The 27,398-nt window shown below is 43.4% G+C and overlaps 1 protein-coding gene across 5 annotated transcripts in view; it reads left to right on the top strand.

Annotated features, from left to right (window-relative positions):
• The window catches only part of Hacd2 (3-hydroxyacyl-CoA dehydratase 2), a 91,587-nt gene that overhangs the window by 53,494 nt on the left and 10,695 nt on the right, over positions 1 to 27,398 (top strand). For 4 of the 5 annotated variants that reach the window (NR_175003.1, NM_001402103.1, XM_087575234.1 and 1 more), the window contains 1 exon segment: positions 6,826 to 6,914. Coding sequence is in view for 4 of the 5 variants with exons in the window: in NM_001402103.1 (NP_001389032.1) it covers positions 6,826 to 6,914 (89 nt within the window). In the remaining variant the exon portion in view is untranslated. 5 annotated transcript variants of the gene reach the window in all.

The raw sequence follows: 27,398 nt of genomic DNA, 5'->3' as shown, positions 1-27,398 counted from the left end.
CCCCAAAAGCAAATGAGAGAAAAGCTGCTGTTTAATGAAGCTGTCAAAGGCTCCTCCTTCCTTTCAGAAGATGCTGAGCCTTGAACTGAAACCAGTTGTGGGTGCTTTACAGACAAGAAGCCCCCGTAAGTGAAAGAGGAGACTGCTAGTCACAAGCACCTTGACAGCTGCTGTCTGAGGTGGGAAATGGCAGCCGAGAGACCAGTGTGGCAATCAACCAGTTCAGTATACAAGAAGATGGCTCAAAGTGCCAACCCCCTGGTTCCTTGTCAGTTATGGGCTGTATTGTTTTATCTTGTATTGGTCAAGTGCGCCCCACTCCAAGCAAGTGTACCAGCCTCTGTGTCCACATAGGTGTTGCTTTCTCTTTGGTTATGTATTTTCCTTGCCCTGTTTGCCCTCAGCCCAGCCTTCCCCCTATATTTTGGTCCTTGTCCTGGTCCTTCTTCTGCTTTTCCTCCCTGAGTTTTCCTAGTAGTAGGAGGAGTCTACTTCCACTCCAAGAGGCTTGAGAGAGAGACAAGACAGCCTGGCAGCAGTGTAGAAAGGGTCACTTTTTTTTTTTTTTTATTAACTTGAGTATTTCTTATATACATTTCAAGTGTTATTCCCTTTCCCGGTTTCCGGACAAACATCACCCTCCCCCCTCCCCTTCCTTATGGGTGTTCCCCTCCCAAACCTCCCCCCATTGCCACCCTCCCCGCATAGTCTAGTTCACTGGGGGTTCAGTCTTAGCAGGACCCAGGGCTTCCGAAAGGGTCATTTTTAAAGTTCCTTTTTAATATTAGTGTGAAAATGGATCTCCCCTAAAAACGTCAGGGAATATTAGTACTCTAAGATGCATGTGCATCTTGTAGCTGTGCTTTCTAAGTTAGCCTTTGCAATATTTCACCTTCAACCTGACCTTGGCCTTGCTCATATGTGGCCAATCTACCAGCTCCTGTCACCCAGCCTACCTGAGGGCTACTCTAGGCAGAAAGATATCCAGGACTGACTTACCTGCTCTGCAGGACTTAGGAGCTCAGCAAATCCTCATTTCAACAGAAACAGGCAGCTGATAACCAGGTTCTCTTTATACAGCTTACACACATGCACATTCACAAACATATACACTCTGGTGTGCGTATGAGCACACACACACCTACCCTAAACCCTCAGGCCCACAGGCCTCCCTCCACCAAGCTAACTCACCCCACTATCTTCTCTTTCTCACCTCTTATTATTCCCACTGCCCTAACACTGGCCATACCCAGCCTGTTTCTCTTTCTGCTGCCCTGGACTCTTCCAGATGCCTGTGGATATTCTCTCCCTTATTCATAATAAAAACTTTCCCTAATGGAGCAGCTCTTCTGGCACTTTATTTTTACTACGCCTCCTTGCATACAGTTTCTATGTTAGCTTACACAGGCTAGTGTCAGGAACCTCAATTGAGAGAGTCCCCTACCAGACAGGCCTAAGGAAAAGCTTGGGGCATATTCTTGATTGCTGTAGAAGGGCTCTGTGGACTGTAGGCAGTGCCACCCCTGGGCTGGTGTTCTGGGTGCTATAAGAAGACAGACTGAGCAAGCCAAGTAGCAGCACTCCTCCATGGCCTCTGTACCAGCTCTCGCCTCCATGGCCTTCCCTGACCTTCACTGACTTCTTGATGAAGGGCTACAAGTAAGATGAGATAAACCCTTTCCTCCTCAAGTTACTTTTGGTCATGGTGTTTTATCACAGCAATGGAAACTGTAAGACCTTGCTGGTACTTTTCTTTGTTTTTAAGACAGGGTCTTAATCTGTTAGCATAATCTAGCCTTAGACTTCACAATCCTCATGCCTTAGCCTCACAGTACTGAGGTTTCAGACATGTGCCACCAAGTCTTGCTCCTGCTGGCAATTTTGTTAGTTGGCTTCTTGCTTTGAGGTGTTATGCTTGGTGGGGTTGAACATAGGAGTATTATCCAATCACTGATCCACTGAGCGCCATCCGCAGACCCCCTGCTGGTATTCAGCTGGACAGGCATTTTGAGGGTGTGCTTAGACTAGGGCCTGATTAGCCTGTTTGCTTGCTGGTTGTTGAGATATGGTGCAGTGGCACTAAAAGCTGGAGTATAAGACAGTAACTTGGGGAAACAGGTAACTGAGTAATCACCCCACCCCCCTGACTCAGGAGTGCCCAAAAGGGAGGGAAGACGGGGGTGGTTGTCATCTCTCCCAAACTAGGGAACATTAATTAGTTTTTTTGTTTGTGAATAAGATTTAAATATATTGCCAAAAGATGTGTTCTTGGATATTGCTGACGAGGAATACAAATGATAGCAAACTGTTTGAAAGTAATTTGCCAATGTTTTTAAAAGTCTTAAAAGGTGTTGGGGATTTAGCTCAGTGGTAGAGCGCTTGCCTAGCAAGCGCAAGGCCCTGGGTTCGTTCCTCAGCTCCGGAAAAAAAAAAAAAAAAAAGTCTTAAAAACATTCATACTCTTTGACTTAGTACATTTACTCTTGAGAACCTCCCCCAAGGAAAGAATCTCTGAACAAGTCCATGCTCAAAGATTCTAAGTTATTTTTAATAGTATTTTATTCCTTCACTTACTATAGCAAGAAATTTGAGGTAATTTAATTGTCTGATAAAAGGAAAAGGAAAATATATTCACATAAAGAAATAGTAGCACTCAAGATATTTTGAAGGATCTAAGAGAAATATATGAGAAAAAACAGAAGACAAAGAGCACGAGCATTGGAATTTGCGTGATTTTCAGTATGCTCAGAGGGTTGTCAAGAGGCTCAGCCTTGTGGCGGAGTACATACTGCACAAGCCTGACGGCCTGAGTCCAGTCTCAGGAACGTATGTCTATGTGGGGGAACAGAACTGACCTCCACACACATCATATTGTTCCTTCTTACATAGTGATAATAAAGACAAAGGAAAAAATAAATCAATTGTTTTTGGATTTCAAATTTTGTTTCTAAGGAAAAAGTTTCTGATATTTTTATTTAGCATTTTTGAAAGGAAAGCAAATATAATTACTCTTTATTTCCTAGAAAAGGATGCTTAGTGGAATGAAGTTGGGAATTAAGAATCCCTTGTTGGGACAGGCATGGTAGGATACCCCTCTAACCTCAGGCAGATCTCTGTGAGTTTGGGCCAGTCTGATCTACATAACAAGTTCCAGGGTACATGGAATGACCCTGTCTCAAAACGAACAGCAAAACAAAGAATCCCATGTCGGAGACTGGAGAGATGGCTCTTAAGTTTTTTGTTGTTGTTGTTGTTGTTGTTGTTGTTGTTGTTTCTTTTCTTTTTTTCAGAGCTGGGGACCGAACCCAGGGCCTTGCACTTGCTAGGCAAGCGCTCTACCACTGAGCTAAATCCCCAACCCCGAGATTGCTCAGAAGTTAAAAAACACTTGTTTTTGCAGAGGGCCCAGGTTCAGTTCCCCACACCCACGTGACAGCTCACAACCGTCCATACCTGTAGTTCCAGGAGATCCACCATTCTCTCTTACCACCTCAGATGCTAGTCACACAAGCAGAACACTCATACACATAAAATATATAAATCTTTAAAAAATAAAGTAAAAGAATCCCTTGTGGGAGTGTGATGTACCTTGGTGGGAGATGCCTGTCTGCCTGCCTGTATAAGGCCTGGATTCCATCATTGGTGTGGAGTGGGGAAAGGGGACTCTCGTGCCTAGTTCCAGTTTTCTTCTGACCTTTTATTTAAAGTCACACTTCTAAACATTCTGATTTTGGCAACAGATAAGAGTCTTTACGATCCTTGTCATTTGGTTATTAGAAAGCTGTGCCACTGTTACAGAAGAATAAATGGATAGATATTTGGATTATTATAGCATCTTGCATGGTTTGATTAATATAAGTCAGTTCCCTAAAGCTCAACTCTTGCTGGTGAGTCCGAGGAAATCAGTTTGGAGCTTACAACTGTGACACAGCGGCATCTGGAGCACTGCTGGAAACACCGCAGCTCAGCAGCTCAGCAGCACAGCTCATTGGTTAGTGGCCAGACAAGAAGAGCAGAAACAAAGGGACAAAGCCATAGCTTTATGTAGTAAGATGGTCTTTGAGTAATAGCAGGAGGAAGAGGAGATGGAGGAAACAGCAGCAGCTAGAATCGTTCATCTTTCCTTAAGCAACAAATGCTTGCTGTTCATAAAAATGTTAATTCTCCATCTCTTGTAAAAATACTCGAGGTGTTTGTTACCTGGCTAAGTGTTCACTATTGGTTCACTGGTCAGCTTCCTTAGCTGTGTTACATCATTACATAACCATGCACTGCACTCATTTTTATTTGTAATAACATCTCTTTATTGAGATATAATCCACCCATTAGAGTGTTAATGAGTTGTCCAACCACTACCACAGTCAATGTTAGAACATTTTCATTACCCCAAAAGGAAATCTGTTAGCAGTCACTTCCTGTTTCCCCCAAAACTCCTGCCCCAGGTGTGATGGTTTGCATATGCTTGGTCCAGGAAGTGACACTATTAGAAGGTGTGGCCTTGTTGGAGGAAGTGTGTCACTGTGGGGGTGGGCATGAGACCCTCCTCCTTGCTGCCTGGGGATGTTCAGTCTGTTCCTGGCTTCCTTTGGGTGAAGATGTAGAGCTTAGCTCCTCCTGCACCAGGCCTGCCTGGATGACTTCTTATAGCTCAGCATATTATCTTTAAAGGTCATCTGTACTTTGGCATACATCAGTACTTCATTTCTTTTACCTTTTGTTTTACTTTTAATCTGTTCTTTGAGAATGTCAATCATGTGTATCTCTTTATTTCTTATTTGTAGTCATGTGTATAGATGTCTTGTTTACATGTATGTCTGTGCATCACTCATGTGCCTGGTGCTCTCAGAAACCAGCAGAAAGCATCAGATCATCCCCTAGCACTGGAGTTACAGGCAGCTGTGAGCAGCTTTGTTCTAGGAGTGGAACATGGGTTCCTCTGGGGGAACAGCTAATGCTTTTAATTCCTAGGCCACCTCTCTAGCCCTGTTTGTTTGTTTTACTAATTTTTGTTTCTAAGAGCATATCACAGTTTCTTTACCCATTCATCTGTTGATAGACACTTATTGCCCCACATAAACAAGTTTTTATGAGAACATAAATTATGTGTGTGATTGTGTGTGTGTGTGTATCCCAACCTTGAGTTATTTTTTCTTTTTTTTTTTTAAATCTATATTGTGTCAGTGTGCTACATGTGTGAGGGTGACCAAGGAGGCCAGAAGAAGGTGCCAGGTTCTCTACAGCAGAGCTTCCTGGGCAACACACCTAACATGGGGGCTAAAAATAAAACTGAAAAAACAGGAACCATTCTTAACAATGTCCCATCTCCTCAACTCCTGAGTCGGGTTCTTTATATAAGTCCTTGTTCACCTGTGAGTACCCATTGTCCCGGTTTGTTGAAATACACTCATTTTCCTATTGAATTGTCTGACACTCTTAATGAAAAACAAAAGACTGTGAAGGGGAAGGTTCTTGCCAAGCCTCAGTATCTGTTCCATTTACCTGTCTTGTCTCTGAGTTTGTATTTTCTTCCATTTATTCTACAAAGACTTACTGAGACGTCTGTATGCCAGACATTGTTTGACATTCCCATGCTACTTGCTTTGCGGAACCAACTTAGCCCTCTTCAGAGCTTCAAAGTTCCTTTCTTTTTTTTTTTTTTTTTTTTTGGTTCTTTTTTTCGGAGCTGGGGACCGAACCCAGGGCCTTGCGCTTCCTAGGCAAGCGCTCTACCACTGAGCTAAATCCCCAGTCCCTCAAAGTTCCTTTCTTAAAACCCATTGTTAGCATGATAATAGCATCCCTTAAAGAGCTATAAAGTACTTTCCTGTGGCCCTAAGCCTGGGGTGACAGGTGGAGTTCCATCTGACTCTGGCCTGGTCTTTGGCAAGTTGTAATGTCCTGCTGTACAGCAGACCGTATTTTAGTATTTTGGGGAGCCTGGAGAATAGAGATGGTGCAAGGTAGCCCAGTGACTGTGCTGAAGATGAAGTTTGTTTTAAAGCAGACACTGACTGAGATGAAGGCTCCTGGCAGGTAGAGTTTCTCATGTTCACTTTCAGGTGTCTAGCAAGTAAGAATAGGCATTGGCCATTGTGACGTCCAAGGGAATCTGAAGGGCTGCTGGTTTCCAAATCTTATTTTAGATGCAGTTTCATGCTAGTTTAAAGTCTGTTTGTAGATCATGGTTTATTTGGGTTTTTAAATAGTTATAGGAGGCAAGCATGCTACGTGACAGTGGTGGCTTGTGTCTAGGTAAGGGTTATGGTTGTAAATTTGAAGCCAAAGAAGTATAAAGTTAACAGAATTAGATTATTTAAAATAAAGATGTTCTAGTGTTATAAACTAACTGTATTAGAGGAATACATTGAAAAATTTGTTTTAAAGATAATAAACTTTGATTTTGCTAGGCTTGTTGGCAAAATACTCAAGGTCGATATCCAGGAACTTTCAACATTTATTAAACACTCGAAGGACTGATTTCCTGCTCATGGTTGCTTAGGGAGGGATCATGACAGCCATATTAGAAAGTAAACCATTGGCATCTCCTACTTTAGTGGCTTGGCTTTATTTGTAAGTATTAAAAACCCTGTAGCTTTAAGAAAGGGTAGCCATTCCTCAGTTGTCTTGAACACTGTTTGCTTTGTGGCAGGAACAAAGGTTTTAGTGGTGAATGTATTGCCAGATTCAATTTCTAGCCACATAGGTAGGTTTCAGTTGCTAGAGATGGTGTTGGCTGTAGACATTTAAATTGGAAAGTTTTGAAAGCATATTGTGTGATAAGACTTAGTAAAGCACCTCTATTTACACATCCTAAATTTCTTACAGGGATTGTGCCATCTTCTGTTGTCCTGACTTCTTTCCAGGTGATGTCAAGAGTTTTCCTAATATGGGCAGTGACCCATAGTGTCAAAGAGGTGAGTAAAATTACGGGGAACAGGACAGTCACCAGGGGGCTTTCTCCCACATGTCTGCTGTGGCTGAAATCAGATCTCCAGATCATTTCAAAGTAACCAAGTAAGCTGATGTCTGCTGTTGCATTTGGGTCAGACATGGAAAACATACCCTGCCTGCCTTGTTGCTCAGTAGAGAGCTGGATCAGCTGAAGACCTACAGTCTCAGTTCCCATGGAGGTAGGGTGTGCATAGCATCACACCTCAGCTGTATACTTGGTGTCTGTCTGTAGCCAGCATGTTGGCTTCTGCATTTGGAGAGAATGGGGAACACTGGCTTACTCTCGGAGCTCTTCTGTTTTCATGGGACCAGGAAAGGCAAGTTTGTTTCCAGCTACTGGTCGGGGTTAATGGCACTGCCATATGTGTCAGTATGGATGGCTCATACAGGGTCTGGGGTCCAGGAACACCCAGTGCCAGACAGAACTCTGGTGTGAGTCCTTAACAAGCTCTGGTTGGGGTTCACGTTCTGAGGTAGACTCTGCTGTCCCCAGTATTAGTTCTATCCCATGTCACCTAGAGGGGACTTTTGGCAGGTGCAAGATTTGTCTCTGACTTATAGTTTCTTCACCTGTCAGAGTCGGCATGGGATCCCTTGGGGCTCTGGAGACCACCTATCTATTAATATTAATCTCTGCTTCTTTGTCCTTTATTCTGAAATCCCTGCTAGAACTTGGTGTTTGTCAGGATTTATTTTGACAGTTTCATTTTTATTTCAACTAATGAGGCTGTTTAAGCTTCCTTTAAACCGGCCCGTGACATACATGTAGAAGTGCACGCAGCTGATGAGTTCCTGGGCCAGGCTTAGACAGCTGGATTCCTAAGATGTCATACTTACAGCCACATGGAGTCAGCGGACCCACGGACTCTCCTTCTTAGTCAGTCTCTCCATCCCTGCAGCTGTCTAAACTTACTGTGTGGGGAGAGTGCAAAATAATTGTGTACCTATTTTTAAAACAACATTTAAAAAACTAAAAGAAAAAAAATCTAGTATTACAAATAGCTTTTTGTTCTCATTCTTAGCTCTTAACAGAGTTAGAAAAATTGTGTTACTTATAATACCAGAGTCCTTTTTATACATATTTCTTTGTGTATTTCTTCCTCCTACACTTTTTTAGTTTTTACTATAATATTTTTCATTATAACCAGTAACTCCTAATTTTATTCACCAGTATTTTCAAGTAACCTAGTCTTTCCTCGTTGGACCTCAGTTGTATCCTTTTGTCTCCAGTGCTAGGGATTGAACCCAGACCCTTGTTCGTGGTAGACAAGCATTCTACCACTCTGCCACCTCCCCAGCCTCATGTCACCCTTGTATTTACTCTTCCCACACGCTCCTTGAACTGAACTATGGTCCTGACCCAGGCCTCCTGGGTGGTTAGAGGCCTCTATCACCAGGCCTGGCTTCTTCCTTAGGTCTTAAATGGGTGGTTATGTGGTGTCAGTGAATGAGATGCAGCTGTGGCGTCACTTTGCCAGTGCAGGCGGATATTGATTATTTCAGCATTGATGCCTCATCTGCTTCAGTGACCACTCTCCTGCTTGTTAAGATGGTTGCCAAAGTAGGTGGGCAAGCACCCAAAAATGCTTGCAGTTCAAATGAAGCAATTCTGTAAGATTCCCAGATTTCCTAGACAGACCACTGACACAGATTGTCTAAAAAGCCATTAAATGTCTCTGTAGATTACAGGTGCTGGCCTTGCCACCATCTCCTGTAAGCGGTGGCCCGCCAGGTGTGAGGACTTGACATTTAGCAGGTAGTTTCCAATATAATCACACACTTGAGTGTTATTGTATGTACTCATTACAGATGCATAGTCACAATTGTCTCTCTGCAGCCAGTGTGAACCAGTTTCTGCTAACATTAACATGCCATTTTCAGAAGAAACTAATGTAAATTTCACCATCTCTTTGCCACCTCTTGGAGCTCCGCATCTTTCGTTTGCTGCACCCAGTTGATCAGCTGACTTACGAGTTTCTTGAGTAAATAGAGTTGGTATTTTTGCTGACCCAGGATCTCATTTCATTTCTCTGGACCAAACCGTTCATGTGTCATTTTGTTGATTCCAGTACATTTCCTGCCCTGCCCCCATTCCACCCTCAGTTTGCCTGACAGCTAAGTTGACAAGCCTGATTCCGTGTTTTCCGAGCTGGGCTGCTTGTTCTCTGTCACCTCTTCCTAAGCCCCGTGTCTTAGCCAAATGCTATGTTTCTGTCTTAACGTTTCTTAGAAGTTGTAGTTCTATTTGCTGTGTCCAACATTGCTTATGGCTTCCCTTCCATTTCCTGAAGTATCTGAAAAGTAACTATCTTTGTCTTACCCAGCTGTGATTGTGGGAACCACGTAACTAATGTATCTGCTTTTATATCTCTCAGTTTCCTTGTCACCTTGTTCCCCAAAGGGGACAGCGAGAATTACATTCTCTGTGGGCTTGATTCTTTCTCTGCCTTCTATGCTCATTCCCCTTGGTATTTTGTTTTGTGTGTTTGTTGTTTTGTTTTGTTTTTTTTAAGACAGGGTTTGTCTGTATAGCCCTGGCTCTTCTGGACCACACTGGCCTCAACCTCACAGATTCACCTCCCTCTGCCTTCCAAGTGCTGGGATTAAAGGTGTGTGCCACTGCTCTCCTGCTCCTCTTGGTTTATTGTTTTGGTTTTGATTGTTGTTTCCTGGAATTTTTTTATGCCAAGGTAGAGCTCATAAACCTTTCAAGATCTAACTTTCATATTGAAGTATATCCCCACCCCCATGGGTCTCTCCTTTTTTAAAAAAAACAAAAAAGCAAACAAACAAAAAGGCTCTTATGTAGCCCAGAGTCTTTGACCCTCCTGCTTCTACCTCCCAAGGTGCCACCATATCCAGCTTGAGGTTTTCCTTTTAGGAGACCTTATAAGACCTATATTCTCTCTTGCCATTTTAATTCTTTACCCCTGGGATACCAGTCACATCGGTGCTGTAATGTACATTGTAGAAGAACTAAAGGTGATCAGAGAGTGTTCACTTAAACACTCCTCACTTGACACCATAGTAACAAGGATGTCGACATAAGTATCTTAGGTAGGCCTGATGGAGCTCCACCCCAGGGATCAGAGGCAGGCTGATTTCTGTGAGTTTTAAACCAACCAGAGATACATAGACCCTATCTCAAAAAAAAAGGTCTGATACTGAAGCCTTTTTTTACCTAATGTACCAAATACTCACCTCCTTGTACAGAGATGTGCAGTGAACAAAGCAAGGCTGAGGCACAGCAGCCAGCGTGGAAGTGAGGGAGGTCGAGGAGGCAATCCACAGCTCCAGCTGACCTGTTTCCTTTCTGAAACGTCTTTCTGCCCAGGATCTGAACTGGCTGGTCAACATCTGGCCTCTGCTGGTACTTGCTCCGCACTCTGTCTGGGTCTGAGTGTGAGTCTCTCATTGAACTGAGTCAGGACCAGCATCCTGGAAGTGAACTGCAGTGGGCATGAGTTCTCTTTCTGTTCCTCACATGACTCCCCTTCAGAAACAAAACCCCACATATCCTTGCTTGTTCCTGAAACAGCTAAGCTTGGCCTCAGACTCCTAGACACATAGCTAGACCACAGTTAGTTTCTGTCCTTGACTCGGCCCTCCGCCAAAGGCCCCTCGCATCTTCCTGAATCTTTAGAGCCAGAGCACCATGATGCTCCTCCAGTAGAAGCCCCCGGTCTTCCGTGAAAAACAGTTGGGGAAGTTCAAGGCTGTTGTTTTGGCTTCAGCCAAATAACTTTACTGGAGGTGATCTTTGTAAAATAAAACTAAACCTCAACGACAGAACCTTAACTCTTGTTCTTACTGTTTGCCACAACTGGAACAAAGGTTGCTACCCCACACTCTCTGGCACCTCTTTGTGGCACACTGCCGGCCTTCCTGACGTTTACTCTCCTGTTCTTACTGTTCGTCAAGGGGCTTACAAATGCCGAGGTCGGTATTAAGAAGTTAGTGTCTGATGCCTTATTATTATACTAATTATTGTTTTCATACATTATAATTGACAGAAGCTTTGTCATTTGTTCTTGGCTGCTGTCTCTGAGGTGGTAGACTTGGCTCCCCATTAGAGTTTGGTAGCTAGAGAGGCAAAGTTGGACTTCTAAGTCCTGGGTCTTCACCCCACATCACAGTTGGCTTCCTACTAGGATTGGAAAATGCTGCATGTGTTGTCCTCATTGTCCCTAGGCTGACTTGTCATTGCCTGGCAGAGTAGAGAGCCCTCACCGAAGATCCAGGACTGTGCTTCCTATTCAACGCCTCAGTTTGCTGTGTCCATATTGAGGTGTGATTCTTCTGTTTCATCATCTGCTCACCTTGTGCAGATCAGGAGGGAGCCTCCTCTCAGGGCTTATCAGCAGCACTTTGCTTCTGGGTTTTCGTCTTGTGCATTTTGTTTCCTTTTTAGTTACAGGTGTTTAATTAGTTTCCCTTCTGTTGCTGTGACAAAAACACCTTGATGAAAGCAGCTTTAAGGGAGAAAGGGTTTTCCACCTACAGTTCCAGACAGCATGCTGACATTGAGGGTGAGTTAAACAGGAACATGGAAGAGCTTGTCATAGCCAGTCAGTAGCAGAAAGAGAATAAATGAATACGTTCTTGTACTCAGTCAGCTGGTGCTACTCGCAGTGGCTTCATCCCCCATACCAGTAGCAATTAAGACAGTCCTCCATAGGCATTTCCACAGGCCAACTCCCTCTAGAACAGGGCCTCTCAACCTCACTAATGCTGGAGCCCTTCAATACAGTTCCTCATGCTGTGGTCCCCCAACCATAACATTATTTTTGCTGCTACTTCATAATTTTGCTACTACTATGAATCATAAAATATTTTTGGAGATAGAAGTTTGCCCAAAGTGTCATGATCCACAGGTTGAAAACCACTGATTTAAACAATCCCTCATGCAGACTCTTCTAGAGATCCTAGGTTGTGTAAAGCTAATTAACTACAAGGTCTCCTGTCTCCCAAGCTGGCCTTAAATTCCTGTATAAACTCTTTCTCCTTCCATCCCTACCATGAGAATCGTTACCCCAGGTGCATGCCGCCATCCCTGGATTTATACAGTGCTTGGGGTTGAGCCCAAGCTCTCAAACATGGTGGGCAAGCATCCTCCTGACGGAGCTCTCCCCAGTCCTACTTCTCAAGTTTTGTTACTGCTCTCATGGCTCAAGGATGAATCTCTGATTCATGGGCTTTAGAGTACTAAGTTACACTTAGGATTCATGAACCATTTGGACCAGAATTACGAAGAATATTTATTTAAAATGCAAATTTTAGGTCCCACTCCACACTTGACAGAGGATATCTGAAACCAGGGCCAAGGAATTATCTTTTAGATAATCTGAATTCTAAGCTTTGAGAAATGCTCTAAAAATACCTGTGTTTTGCTGGCCTCACCTCTTGTCTCAGTTCTCATTACTAAACCAAGATGGGGGGGTAGGTGGAGGGGGGAGAGAGAGAGAGAGAGATTAAGGAAGTATACTATAAGGGGGCAGGTTGCTCAGTGACTGGAGTGCCACTGGCCATCTCTTTTTTAAAGCTTGTGTACATAGGATATTTTAATCAAGAATCAGCAGATAGATATTTTTAAATGCTATATTTGAATCATACTAGAAAAACTATTTTTTTTAGATCAAAACGTTCTAGTAAGTTTTTCTCAAATTCTAGTATATGCAAAAATAGACTAGAAATTTTGTTAGAATTTATATTTTGTTTTTTAGAGATATAGGGTTGGTTTTTTTTCTGGGTGTGTTCCTAACCTGCTCTCATGTGCATGGCCGTACATATAGACGCACACACATAGACACACTCTCATGTGCATGGCTGTACACACAGATACACACACCCTCTATGTGCACAGCTGTACACAAAGACACACTTTTTTTTATTTTAGAAGATTCATTTAGATATGTTATGTGTGTGGAGTATTTTTTGTCTGCATGTGTGTATGTGTGTGCACCACATATGCACATATGGCTTATCCAACCTTAAAGAGGGTTGGCTCCCCTGGAGCTAGGATTGTGGGTGCTTGGGAGCCACCATGTGGGTGCTAGGAGCTGAACCTGGCTCCTCTGTTGTGGCAGCAGCGTTGTCAACCACAGAACCACCTCCCCGGTCCCACACACCCACCTCTAAAGCATAAAATAAGGGCTTTCAAAGCTTTCATTCTTTCCAAACTTCCAAAGAAAAAGCTACATGCTTCTGATACATGGTGGCATACCAAAGGAGGAATTAGGGTACACAGAAGTGATTTAGGATCAGAATGTACTGAAACTTTGCAAGGCAAATATCTGGCGCATGTCAGAGCTCCTTTGAGCATCCTGCTTTTGGAGGCAGGGGCGGGGGTCTTTCCGTTTGTAGCTCAGGTGTTTTATCTCTTGGGCTGGCTCCACTGGGCTTTTGCACCTTTTCTCAGCAGACATTCTACATCCTGATATGTAAGTTAACTTCTTTACCACTGACAGAAATACCTAGGAAGTCAGGGTTCTATAATTCTCCAGTATTACATCCCTATACAAATTTCAGGCATTCTGACTCCTCAGGAGAGAAGTCAGTGGCTGGGATAGGAATGTAGCTAAAGTGCTTATCTAGTATGGAATAAGTCTGGTTCATGAACTGGGGATAGAAACTTATGGATTCAGAAGTATCAGGAGTTCAAAATATTCATCAGCTATATATAGGGATTTGAAAGTTAACTTGAGATACTTAAGATCCTGTCTCAACAACAATAGAAGGTCAGTGGTGGGCTGGAGAGACAGCTCAGCAGTTAAGGATACTGACTTCTGGGCTGAAGAGGTAGCTCAGTAGTTAAGAGCACTGATACTGCTCTTCCGAAGGACCTGGGTTCAATTCCCTGCACCCACATAGCAGCTTACAATGGTCTGTAACTCCTATTCCAGCAATCCAATACCCACACATAGACATACATACAACACCAGTGTACATAAAATAAAAATTGTGTGTGTGTGTATATGTGTATATATGCACACACATACACAAAAAGAGTACTTACTGGCTACTATTCCTGAGGACCTGAGTTCGGTTCCAGTCCCCACATGATGGTGATGCTCACAGCTGGTCCCAGAACTTTCTAGTTTCCATAGGCACCACATTCACATCCAGGTGAGCTATAAAATAAACATAAATAAACTTGAAAAAAAAGTGGTCAAAGCTGGAGAAATAGCTCAGCGGTTGAGCACTGACTGCTCTTCCAGAGAGGTCTTGAGTTCGATTGCCAGCAACCACATGAGGCTTACCATCTATAATGTTATCTGATGCCTTCTTCTGGCCTGCAGGTGTACATGCGGGTAGAGCACTCATAAAGTAAATAAATCTTCTGGTGACCTCCCTAGGGGTTTCCTCCCACCCCAGTACTGGTTGGTAGATTATAGGACGGCAGAGGCTACAGCAGAGCCATCTGAGATTCCTAACTGAGGGACATCACGTAGAGACAGTCCTAAGCTGGTGGGCTCCAGAGATCTCTATTTCATACTTAAAGAATTACAAAAATCCATAGAATTCCTTTAAACCACTTAAGTGTAATTCTTGTGTAGTTTCTGGCGTTTTCTCCATATAGTGTCTTTGCGGTTTAAAGGAAACTGAAGAGGAAAGTCAGTCAGGGCTTCCAGAGGAGACAGGACTCCCTCTCATGTGTCTGGTTGTGAGGTGTGGAAATACAGCTGCTTCACGCTGAGTTCTAGTGTTGTAGAACATGGAGGCTCTCCACAGGTCATATACATGAGGAGGTGACGATTTGTCTGAGACTTTTCTTCTCCTCCCTGCCTCTGCCTCACAGTTGTGAAGTAAGAGTGTATGTGAACATGGTGGAGGGAATTTTCTCTTTCTTCCTCCCTGATCCCCTTCTTTTCTGTTCTTTTTTGCTGGTCCTCCAGTGAGGTACAAAGTGCCCATGCTATCGCTGAAGGGTTCATAGCTTCTTTCCTGTGGCTGCACATGTGCCTTGGCCATGTCGTGGCCTTCCCAGCAAATAATACCCACAAGCTTAGTGAGGCAGGCAGGCAGCAGCTTTGTGTCCTTACTACTCAAGGAGGTGAGGCACTGTGCTTAGAGCGTGTCGTCGTCTTCTGAATGCTGTGCCTGGACTATGTTGGTCTCTTGTGCCCTTCCCACAGTGATAGCCCGTGCATCTCGTTCTGCTGAGATACAACTCAGTATCCTCTAGTCCCCTTGAAAGCTACGCATCCAGCGCTCCCCATTCCACCTCTTCCCTGACTTTCTATTTAGGTGCTCCTGTAGGTGGGCGCACATCACCTTCACTTTTAAAATTAGCCCACTCCTAGGGCAAACTTCATCACTTGGTTGTTAATCAGGCACTGTCGAGCTTCAGACAGCTCTTGGGTAAAAGCAGCACACCAGAACATCATTTCCACATCTGGTAACCGTGGGCACTTAGTGATTATGCTTCTTATCTGCTGGCTAAATTCTTCTTTTGCCATTGCCTATCTTGGGTGATTGTGGCAAAATCAAAATGTCTTATTTTTCTCTCAGTTCTCTGCTTACTACTTTCTAAAATTGTACTTCAGAATAAGGTAGATACTTAGATTCATTATGCTTGGCCTAGGTTCACTTCTGCCATTTCATGTTCTCTCTTCCTCCCAAGGTCTTAACCACCTCAATTCCTGTCAGACTCCACTAGAGCACATGTCATTTAAAATAGAGTGTCCTCTGATAGTTTAGTCAGTTGTTTGTTTAAAAACTACATCCATCATTGTAAACTGTTGCAAGTTAGCCTCACTCCATGCAGAGGGCAGCCCTCCTCATTAGGTCAGAGCTGAGTAAGTTCAAGCTCTTCAAGGCAGGAAAATGACTGCTTCTTTAACATCCATCTGTCTGTTTCTGTTCTGGAGCCCACGCTGCACCCCACATGGTCCTCATTCAGGTGAGTTCCCCAGCAAACGTCAGCACGTGAAGCTCCTCACACCAGGTAACAGTCTGACACACAGCATCCCCAGGTGTCTGGTTCAGCATGAGGAGAGACAGCTACACTGGGTCGTTTGTCCAGAAGCCTATACAGTTGTCTTCATTCTGAGAAATGTCATTCAGAGGAGGGAGGTCTGGGGCTGACAGGAAGTGCACTGCCCACTTTGCTGAGGTCTCTGGGAAGCAACTTGCTCTGGCCTGCCCTGGCAGTTCCAGCCCTTTCAGGCCAAAAAGCAACCCCTTCTTTCTCATTGCTTCTGGTACCAGATTTGAGGGTATTTTGCGCATTTTGCATTTTAGTCTCTTAAAATACTAGTGGCTCTTCCACATAATGGCTATTATGAAAGCATCTGTGCAGCACCCTGCATTTTTCCTGGGTTTGAAAGTTATGACAAAGTAGCTTATTGTTGGAACATGTTTTCTTCAGGCACTATTGGATAATGTCAACATAGGCAGTGTAGCTATCTGTCAGTAGCAGGCAGCGTTCGGGGCAAATCTGGTCCCTTACAGTCCAAAGATGTTTGACTTTTGACATGAAGGACACAAGAGTGAAAAAAGAAGTGTTACTTGGACTTAATAGTCTCCCAAATAAACAAATGGAACTGTGATGGCTGGGGCAGCCTGAGCAACGCATGAGAGACAAAGCATGTGTCCGTCCCAGAGCTCTGCCTACAGTTGTGATATCAGTGAGAGTCGTTAGCAGTGACCTCCAGCTCTCCTTAGACACATTGATAGAGCCTTAGACACATTGATAGAGCAGTATTTCTTTCATCCAGTTAGACTTTCATGTGGGCTTTAATCATGCTTTGTAAATGACCATGATACATTTTCAAAAAGCAGTCAGAAAACACAGGAGTGCTTGGTACGTTGTTTTTCAACTAAAGGACTGCTAATTTTAAACAAATCCCCACTAGTGGAGGTGGCTTTTCATGGTCCTCTCCCTAGCTGATGCACAGTTGGGTCTGATGGTCAGGCAAAAGACCACAAGGGCCTCACCCTTCAGAGAGGTTGTTCACCCGACTGACGGCATATCCCAGATTCCCCCTTGTTGAGAAGCATGTCACACGCCTTTTCTCTCCAACTTGAGTTAAGTGATGCCAGTGGAGTACAGTCAGCATTGTTATTACCTGCATGAATTTAGAGAGCCTTGTTTCCCACTGTAAAAGTTAGGTGATTGGCGTGCATCGTGAGCATTGCTAAAATATGTCAGCAAAGCCAAGAGAAGTTAAAAGGTTTGACCTATAAAAGTGCTTTTAAACAGGAGTTTCTACAGTACAGTGAATAGTATTCTTAAAACATTGATTAATATTCATTTGGAAACTTTTTAGTATGTGGCAAGAACTTTCTCTTCTCTGGCAGAGCAGTCCCTTAGAGCTTTTTTCAAAACACAGTTATTTTGAAGTATGAAGGAAAACATCGTAAGAATCCTGGTGCCTTTTACCTCTTGAGAGCCATCCTGCTCAGCAAACAGTCAGGTGACTATCCATTGGCCATCCTGTGGCCCACAGAGGAACCTGAAAGTTACTCCTTATGCTTCTAGAAAAGACATATGAAGTGTACATACCCTCAAGTGTTTAGGAAAGAGGGCCTAGTAACCATTTTTACTTTACCTTAGCAGAACACCCATGTTCAGACTGCCATTATAAGTGGTGATATATCATAAAAGAAGTAAGGCATATTACCAAGTTGTCTGCCTTTTCCAGAGAGGACTCTTTTCAAGTCTGGTAAAACCCTGGTAAGACGGACTTGATATGTGTGTGCATGTGTGTGTGCATGTGAGTGCGTGTGTGTGAGTGTGCATGTGAGTGTGTATGTGTGCATATATGTGTGTGTGTGTGTGTGTGTGCACGCATGTGCAGGCTTCTTTGCATAACGTGGGGAACTAATCGCTAATATTCTAGGCTTTATCCATGGTGGGGCTTTAACTTTGTTCTTTTCAGATAGCTGCCATAAATGTTTGTTTTAAGCCTGACACTTTCTCTGCTTCTCCCTTTTACCTTTTGCTCTGGCTCTACCAAAATAGCCTGAGTTTGAAAGTTTTGTCTCTTGAGTTCAGGACTTCAAAGGACAATGCACTTTGTAGCTCTGGAGAGCCCAGAGCTTTTCAGATGCTCCACTGCATTACCTCACCTCTGGAGGAAGGCTCAGCTGGTGACTTAGGGACTGGGGAGTGCAGGCCCCCTCATAAAAGCAGCCAGCATATGCCTCAGCTAGTCATTGCCTGCCAGATCCAGTCTGAGAAAGAAAAGGCAAAAATCCAGACATTAAATTTCACATTAAAATGTGAAATCTACCAATTAAAAAAATAAAAAAACTAGTTCAAATATTTTTAACACACTGTATGAGTTCAAACAGAGCATCCATGGAGAGAGGCCACTGGGTGCTGTTCTTATTTCTGCTCTAAGAGCTTTTGTTTGTTTGTCCTTTCTTTTGAAACTTTGCACAGAATAAATACTCACATATATGATGCCAGTTTTTTGTACTCTAGTGTCCAGATGTTGTATGTCTGACAGTGGAAAAAGCCCCTTGACAAGTACAGCTGGCAGACTGTGGTGTAAGTGTCCCCAAGCTCTTTCTTTAGGGTCATAGCAACTTGATGCTAGGAACATTGTTCTCTGAGCTGTTGTTACTGTACTTAGAGAAACGTGAGCTCATAGGATACTTATATTGGATTAGATATATGGGACTGCATATGACCCATTCTAATAGAATCTTGCACACGGGTTATATTGAGGGTCACAGCCGTATGAAAGCTCTCAGTAGGAGACTCAACTAAGACTGAGGAAAAATGTTAGCAAAGGCCAGCAGCCAGTGAAAGCCATACAACCACTGTATGATCCCAAAGGCAAAAGTCTCCATACTAGGAGTCCAAGATTCAGAGAGGGTAAGTAACTTGCCTCCAAGAAGTACATCTAAGAAGTCTGAAGGTCTTTTTCCTTTCAGAGTTGCAGTTGGAACCAGACACAGTGACATTGTGCTGAGGCTAGCCTTCTTGGGTATTTTCATGCATTCTAGAAAATGGACTGGGTACATAGAAAGCCATAAAGCTAGACAAATGGAACACTGTAGATTCAGAGCTGCATGCCTGGCTATGCCGTGATGCAGAATTGATTGTGAGTTGCTTGTCGAATGCATGCCCATTATGTTTTCCTTAGTGCATGTTCTGCAGAAAAGTTGATTTTGTACCCAAGAGTGACTTGGTAGAACAAGATCATCATCCACATCAAAAGTAACCCACTGGACTGATGATACGGCTTAGTGAGTAAGGCTACCTACCCACCACCCAGGCCCTACATGGTATCAAGAGAACTGATACTCGGAAGGTCTCCTCTCACCTACACACACACACACACACACACACACACACACACACACACACATACACACAATCTTTTCCTTCATTGTGTTTGTTTGTGTTTGTTTGTTTTTTAAGTAGTCCTAGGCTGGAGAGATGGCTAGATGGTCAAGAGCCCTTCCAGAGGACTCAAGTCCAATGCCCAGCACCCACACGGCAGCTCACAACTGTCTGTCACTCCAGTCTCGGGGGATCTGAAGTTCTCTTCGGCCCTCTATAGATAGTATATACACATGGGACACAGTCATGCATGCAAGCACCCACACATATAAAATAGCAAATGTTGGCTGGGTAGGGTGGTTCATACTTGTAACCCTAACCAACACTTTGGAGGCTGAGACAGGAGGATTCTAAGTTTGAGACTAACTTGGGCTGTATAATGAGACTGTGTCTCAAAGTGTTGCCAAAAAAAAAAAAAAAAGAAGAAGAAGAAGAAGAAGAAGAAGAAGAAGAAGAAGAAGAAGAAGAAGAAGAAGAAGAAGAAGAAGAAGAAGAAGAAGGAGAAGAAGAAGAAGAAGAAGAAGAGGACAAGGAGGAGGAAGGTGAAGAACCCTTAGTTATTGTGTTACAATGGTAAGAATGTTTCCTTTGTCGCTGTAAGTTGGAAAAAAGTATGTGTGGATAACTAACACATTTTTCTCACCTCTAAATGGGGTAAATAGTGATTTTAAAAAATTACTTAGTTCATATTTTCCACTAAAAATAATAGTATTTTAGTCAAACATGCTGACACATGCCTTTAATCCCAGCACTCGGGAGGCAGAGGCATGTAGATCTCTGGTAGTTCAAGGCCAGCCTGGTCTACATAGTAAGTTCTAAGATAACTAGGACTATGTAGAGAGACTCTGTCTCAAACAAAGAAAGATATTTTCTGGTTTGTCATGTATCCTGTCATGGATTTACTCATAAAGAGTACCTTAGTATATGAAGTTGTCATGTTAAAGGATAAAGAACCCAAACGTCTGCACCTTATCTGTATTTTTATATTTTACTAAGGATAATTTTTTTTTATTTTATGTACAGCATTCTGCCTGCATATGTGACTGCAGGCCAGAAGAAGGCACCAGATCTCATTACAGATGGTTGTGAGCCACCATGTGGTTGCTGGGAATTGAACTCATGACCTCTGGAAGAGCAGTCAGTGCCCTTAACCACTGAGCCATCTCTCCAGCTCCGATAATTTTTTTTTAAAATAAACAGCTGAATCAGTTACTTTTGTATTCAAGTTAAAGAAAAGATGGAGATTGTCCTTGTGTTCTCTGTCCCAGGACTTCAGCTTGTGTGACTGGCTAGGATCAGTGCAGGCCTCAGTATCCTCAGGCTGAGCTGGAACACTGGAGCAAAGGAGAGATGCGGTTACTGTCCTCATAAGAACCTGCAGTCTAGCACAGGCCGGCCACACCAAGCACCACAACACCCCTTGGCTCGGATCGTTAGTGAAGCAGAAGGAGAGTGGGTGCTCTGACCGCTTGTCCTGCCTCAGTTCCCCAACTGAATGATTGCATGGGTCCGGTCTACTTCCTAAGGAGCCACACCCATCTCCCACACTTGTTTCCTGTCCTTCATAGAGCGTACTGGGAGTTAACAGAACAGAGTTACTCAGAGCAGCCGTCTTAGAAGGACCCAGTGAACTAGTGTGCTGACTGTATACTAACTGTTACGTAGCTCAGTCCTCTCAAGACAATGTAGTGGTGATGGTCCATGTAACTGTTTTGAAGCCTTTTCTATGTCCTGAGGTTTCTAACAGAAATATAATTGACTTTTTACATAGAAAGTAATATGGTTTTTATACTTGTTAAAATAGTTTCACAGTAACTGGTGAAATTTTCTACATAATTACTTTTATCCTGCTTAAGGAATAATTATCCCTGCTAATGGGAACTATCATTATCATAATCATGATTATTATCCTAATCTAAAGCATTTATTAAGAATTTGATTTTGGCTTTTAACTAGGCTACCCTTCTTCAAAGCAAGTTTGTGGCCTGCCCATGGGGTTTTTATCCTCCAAGACAATAAAAATGCTAGCACAGCTCAGGGCCAACCTGTTAGTCTTTCTCAAAGACCCTTGTTGGTAAGTTTTCTTTAATACATGTTCTTGTCTTTCCTAAGACTGTTTCATAACCCGCCTCTCCAGCTTATCCAGGGGCCTTATCCCTAAATGGTGTACAAGCCTGGGAGTAATTATATTTCCTTCTAAATTCATTCCCAGGGTGCTTGCTTCTCGCTTTGGTAGTTTTCTTTGGTTTTTGTCTTTATTCATTCATCTCTTGAATATGTGGACGCAAGCAAAGCTTAGAGGACAGCTTGGGGAGTCAGTTCTTTTCTTCCACTATGTAGGGTTCCAGAGGTCAAACTGGGGTCTTCAGCCTTGATGACAAGTGCCTCTACCTGCTGAGCCATCTCTCTGAACCTTTCTTGCAGTTTTTGAGACAAGGTCTCACCATGTAGCTCTAACTGGTCTAGAACTTACTAAAGACCAGGCTGGACTAACTTATAGCAATCTTCCGGCTTCTACCCTCAACAGCTATAAGAGTTGTTTTCCACTTTTTTCTGATGTGTGTGGTATGTGTGTGTGTGCTTACAATATGTGTGTACACATGAGTGTGCCAGTATGAATGCACGTGTTTTCAGGTGCTCGTGCAGGTGGAGGCCGCAGGTTGACAAGTCTTCCTCAATCTCTGTGCACCTTATTCTTTTGAGAGAACTTCTCAGTCAAACCGGAGCTCTCTGATATGGCTGGTGTCACTAGCCACTTGCTCTAGGAATCCTGTCTGTCTTTGTGTCCTTTTCTAGTGTGAGCCACCCCGATAGCTTGCAGCTAGGTACATTTTATACATTGTTTGTTTTATTTTATTTCTTGGAGACAGTCTAACTATGCTTCTCTGACTGACCTGTAGCTCACTCTGTAGCCCCGGGTATCCTCAAACTCACAGAGATCTGCCTGCCTCTGCCTTCTGAGTTCTGGGATTAAAGGTGTGAGCCACCATGCCCAGCACTCTAGATGTTTTTTAAAAGATTGTTTATGCTGGGGATGTGCTCAGTGATACAGTGCTTGCCTAGCATGCACGGGGCCCTCGGTTCAATCCTAATGTTTGTAATTAATTTTTCACATAGAAATTAATATGTTCTTCGTGCTTACTAAAATGATTTCATGGTAGTTGGTGAAAATTTTGTTTTGAAATCATTTCAAACTTGCAGAAAAGTTGCCACCACAGTACAGTGAGCTGTGTACCTGTATCTCCTATCTTTCACCATTGTCATTTTATTACATCATTCTGTTTATAAATGTGCATATGTGCATCGTTGTTTCTCTTCTTCTGAACCTTGAGAGTAAGGTGTGCATGACATCCTCTTGCTACCAGATACTTAGATGTGGGAGTCATGCACTTAGTTCCTGCATTGAGTCCTCCAGATAAGGAAGTCAGCTTGGTTTAGCCCTGTTAACTATTCATGGGCCCATGCACACTTCACTAACTTTCCAAACAACACATGCATGTACAAACAGGATAGATACATACATACTCTAGATGTATGTGCATATGCATGCACACATGTGTACATACAGGGAGGTGTGCTATCTGCCTCAGGTACTATGCTAAGCACCACATGGAAGGGAAGGAGGTAAGGTGACAGGTGTTCATGTCATTGTCAGGCCTCAGTCTAGAAAGCCCCTTCATCTTTGACATGTGCACACCCATGCTCACATCCTTGACAGTTTTAAAGCGCATACTTTAGCGTGGCCTCCAACCTAGATCCATCCAGTTTCCTCATAACAATTCAAGCCATGCGTTCCTGGCAGAAAACACACAGAAATGGCCCCATGTGCCACTTGGGAGATAGCACGGCAGTCTCCTGGTTCTTCCTCTTACTTCCTCCTTCAGTAATGCCATGCCTTATGCAGTGAAAATTTCCCAGGCTTACCTTACACATCCCCTTCCCGTGACCAAGAGCCACTTACTAAGGAGTCCAGGTTCCCTGGCGGAGAGTTGTATTAGGACTCATGGTCTGAAAATGCCCACATGCAGGACAGTGAGCACAAAGCCCATCCCTGACCAAGAGGGATTTACAGTTGATATCTGCTGGGAAGGGGGAAAATCAGTTTGGTCAGTGAAGTGACACTTTAGGACAGGCCCCATGCTCAGAAATGGTTGACCAGTATAAATCAGATCATGGGGTTTTGTGTGCTTTTTTGTCTTTGGGGTTGGGTTTTGGGAGTGTTCTTTGTTTTGTTTGTCTTTGAAAGAGAAAGAGCATGGTTGAGTAGGTAGGAGAGGAGTATCTGGGAGGGGAAATAATATGATCAAAACATAGGATTTTTTAAAATTTAAAATTGCACTTAAAAAGAATTGGAGTTTGAACAATAGAAGAGCTTACAGTACCAGAGATGCTATTGATTGCTTATGGGCTCTTTAAGTATAGAAAACTAAGGCATATTTGCCTGTGTGTATGCATACATGCACTCACATTTAAAAGTGCTTCTATAGCTAACTTGTATGTGCATGTGAATATATGTATATGTTATGAGGTTTGACTGATTCCTCCAATACTTGAGTCTAATGCTCCATTTCGTGTGTGCAAATGTCTCCACCCAGAGCAGAAAGCCTAAAGTATGTGTGTGTGCATGCGTGTGTGTAGCTCTCTGAGACCAAAAGAGGGCATCCGGATTCCCTGGAACTAGAGCGCCATGTGGTGCTGGGAGCTAAAGGCTCGTTGTCTGCACGAGTAGCAAGTGCTTGCCACTGAGCCATCTCTCCAGCCAGAAGAAGCTTCTTTTTATTGATTTATTTTCTCAGTTAGTTTATTTCTTTATCCAAGTACCTAGTTTCCTAATCATATTGGCCATTTATTTCATACATATATGGCTCAGAACCAAGAGAAGACATATCAGAAATGTTGAAGGTTAAGGTTGGATTTTCAGAGCTTTTCTCTCATTGTAAGATGGGAATTTGTGAAGCAGTTTATGCATAGAAGCACTTGGTATATAAGAGCTCAGAGCGTCAATATAATAGCTTTATTGTTACCTATATAGCTATTGAAAAGAATAAGCAAAGAAGTTGAATAGGCATTCACTTTTCCAACGAAGAGGAACAAAGACAGTAAGCACAGGATATCCTAAGATGCTCTGATATGAACAGCCGGCCTGTGTAGTCTCGCATGAATACTTCCTTTCCCACAATGTCTTGGCTGTAGACATAGAATGTATCATAGACCATCACTTTGGTCATCCCAAATGGAGCTGAACAGACTGTTGCCAGTGACGTGAGTGTGGTGATTCTGATGTAAGCATCCACCTTACAAAAGTGGAGCACATGGGGGGGGGGTATGCATTCCAGGTGTGCATTCTAGTATGGTTTAATTTTTTTTTAATTTTTATGTCATGAACAACCCAAATTATTTACTCTATATGGCCTTTTAGAGAAAAATACTTGGTTTAGAACATTGCTTTGGACCACATAGTACCCCATCACTGCACACATGCCAAATGCATTGTCCAGATGCCTGTGTTGAGGACATGATCCTGGTGTTTATGGTATGTGGACAGGAGCCTTTGGAGGACAGGTGGATTTAACTGAGTTCATAAAGAATTAGTACCCTTATAGGATACCCAAAGATTCCCTTCTCCACCCTCTTAGAAGGCTGCATCAGGAAGGTATCTACCCAAAAGTCAGGAAAATCTCCCATTACCGCCAGTCATCCTGCCACCCTGGTCCAGCCTTCAGCCTCTGGAGCTGTGAGAGAATTGACTTCCATTGTCTAGGGTGGGCAAACTAGACATGCATGGTGCTCCAAGAACAGCCTCTGGCCACGTCCCATATTTGACTGTAACCTTATCACATCACTTCCTCCGCCCTGTACAAGGGAAAAGGGGTATCAGGAGGAGGAAAGAAGGCCTACTGTAAAGCTTGGTCTCAGAAGCCCTTTGAAATAAATGGAGTGATAAACAGCAGGTCTCAAAACACTGAGAAGAATGGGTGTCTATAATAGCCGCCTGCCTGTGTGCACCATCTGTCTTCTTTGAGGGTGACAAGTGACAGCTTTCCAAGCACTGACAGCCCCATGCTTTAAAGTCAGACATATGAGGCTGTTTGTGCGTAAAGGTTTTCCTCTTGTGCCCATTTGTTTTTCCAGCTTGGATTTCTATGTAAACTCCCTGGGCTAAACCACACAAGCCACCTACACGCTACCTCCTTCCTGGCTTCAGATCAGGGATAGGAACCAGTGCCTGTGGTGTGCAGTGGGATCTAGCACACTGCACCAGTAAGGTGCCTCTGCCAGCCCTCTGTGTGCCTTCATTATGAACATGCATCTCTGACAAACAGCTGCCTGCAAGACACTTTGGGGACAGGGAAGTGGCTCAGTTAACAAATTGTTTGCCTAGCATGTACAAAGCCCTCAGTTTCAACCCTAGCTCCACATAAACCAGTATAGTGGTGCATGCCTTTAACTCAGCATCCAAGAGGTACAGACAGAAGGATCAGGCGTTCAAGGTCATCCTCAGCTACATAGGGTGTCTGAGACCAGCCTAGGCTAGAGACCCTGTATTTAAGAAAAAAGACATCTGTGGATGCCCGTCCTACCCTGCTTTGTGTGCCTTCTAAGCCTTAATAAATCTTAACTGTCACTCCTTCCCCCTTTTACCTCATGTGACCCCCACTCCCCCCTTAAAAGTCAGTATCATTTATTTATAGAAAATCTTGTTTTTTAAAACAACTTTATTAATTTTTAAAATTAATTGGAATTTTAAAAAATTCACCATTTTAGGTATCTACTAATTTTTGGCAAATTTAGCAAGTTGTGCAAGCAACATACCTAAGTCCCGTTTCAGAACACTCTTTCACCATAATGGGATGCTCTGTGCCCTTTTATAGTTCACTGGCATTCCCAGCCCTAGCCATCTCTTTCGTCTAGAGTTTGCCATCTCTGGACAGTGGCCACTTAGAGCCGGCTTCTTTTACCCAGCGACAGACGTTTGTGTTGGTTTGTTTAGCTCCTCTGGGTTGTAGCACATACTGATTTCCTTCCTTCATGTTGCTGAGTCATATTCTGTTGTATGAATATGTCACCTGTTACTGGATATTTCAGCTGTTTAAACTCTTTCACAATTATGAATTATGACACTTCTATGATATTTGCATGCAACCCCCCCTTTTGTAAATTTACTCTGTAACTCAGGCTGACTTGAAGTTCAGGATCCTTTTGCCTCAGCCTTCTTAGTGCTAGGATTATAAGTGCACACCTCCACCCTTAGCTTAAAATCTCTTAATTACTATTTTTTTTTTGAAAAAGATTCTTCTCTCATACAGTACATTCCAGCCACAATTTCCCCTCCCTCCACTCCTCCCATCTCCCTTCAACCTCTCCTCTCCCCCAGATCCACTCCCTCTTGGTTTCCCTTTAGAAAGGACAGGCGTCCAAGAGACAACAACCAAACATGACAAAACAAGAAAAAGTAAGACAGGACTAAGGCCCTCAGACTGAAACTGGACAAGGCGATCTAACAAGAGGAAGAGTCTCAACAGAAACCAAAGAGTCAGAGATATACCTACTCCCACTGTTAGAAGTCACACAAAGACGCCACGCTAACAGCCATGATACATACCTGGTGCAGACCCTTACAGGCCCTGTGCTTGCTATTTCAGTCTCTGTGAGCTCATCTGATCCCTACTTAGTTGACTCAGTGGACCGAGTCCTCTTGGTGTCCTCCATCCCCTCTGACTCCTGCATTCTTTCTCCCCCTCTTCCAGTGGGATTCCTCAGACCCCAAAGGGAGGACAAGATAGAGGCCTTCAATTCAGGCTCTCTCTGAATAATGTCTGGTTTTCGGTCTTTGCACTCACTTTCATCTGCTGCCAGAGGAAGCCTCTCTGATGGCAACTGGACAAGGCCCTGATCTGTGAATGTAGGAGAATATCCCTAGTAATCATTACATTGTTTGTGGTTTTGTGTGGCCTGTTGTGTTTGGCTCTACCCTAGGTCTCTGAGCTGTCTGGTATCTAGTTCCTGGCCATCCAGGTAGTGGGTTCCTCTTATAACCTGGGCCTCAGGTTAAACCAGACACTGCTTAGCCACTCCCACAAGTTCTATGCTACCATTGCCCCAGCACATCCTGTAGGCAGAACAGATTATAAGTTGAAGGTTTGGTGTT

This window comes from Rattus norvegicus, chromosome 11 (genome assembly GCF_021556685.1).
Source record: "Rattus norvegicus strain SHRSP/BbbUtx chromosome 11, alternate assembly SHRSP_T2T, whole genome shotgun sequence".
NCBI lineage: Eukaryota > Metazoa > Chordata > Mammalia > Rodentia > Muridae > Rattus > Rattus norvegicus.
This window is presented reverse-complemented; position numbering and strand designations above follow the sequence as displayed.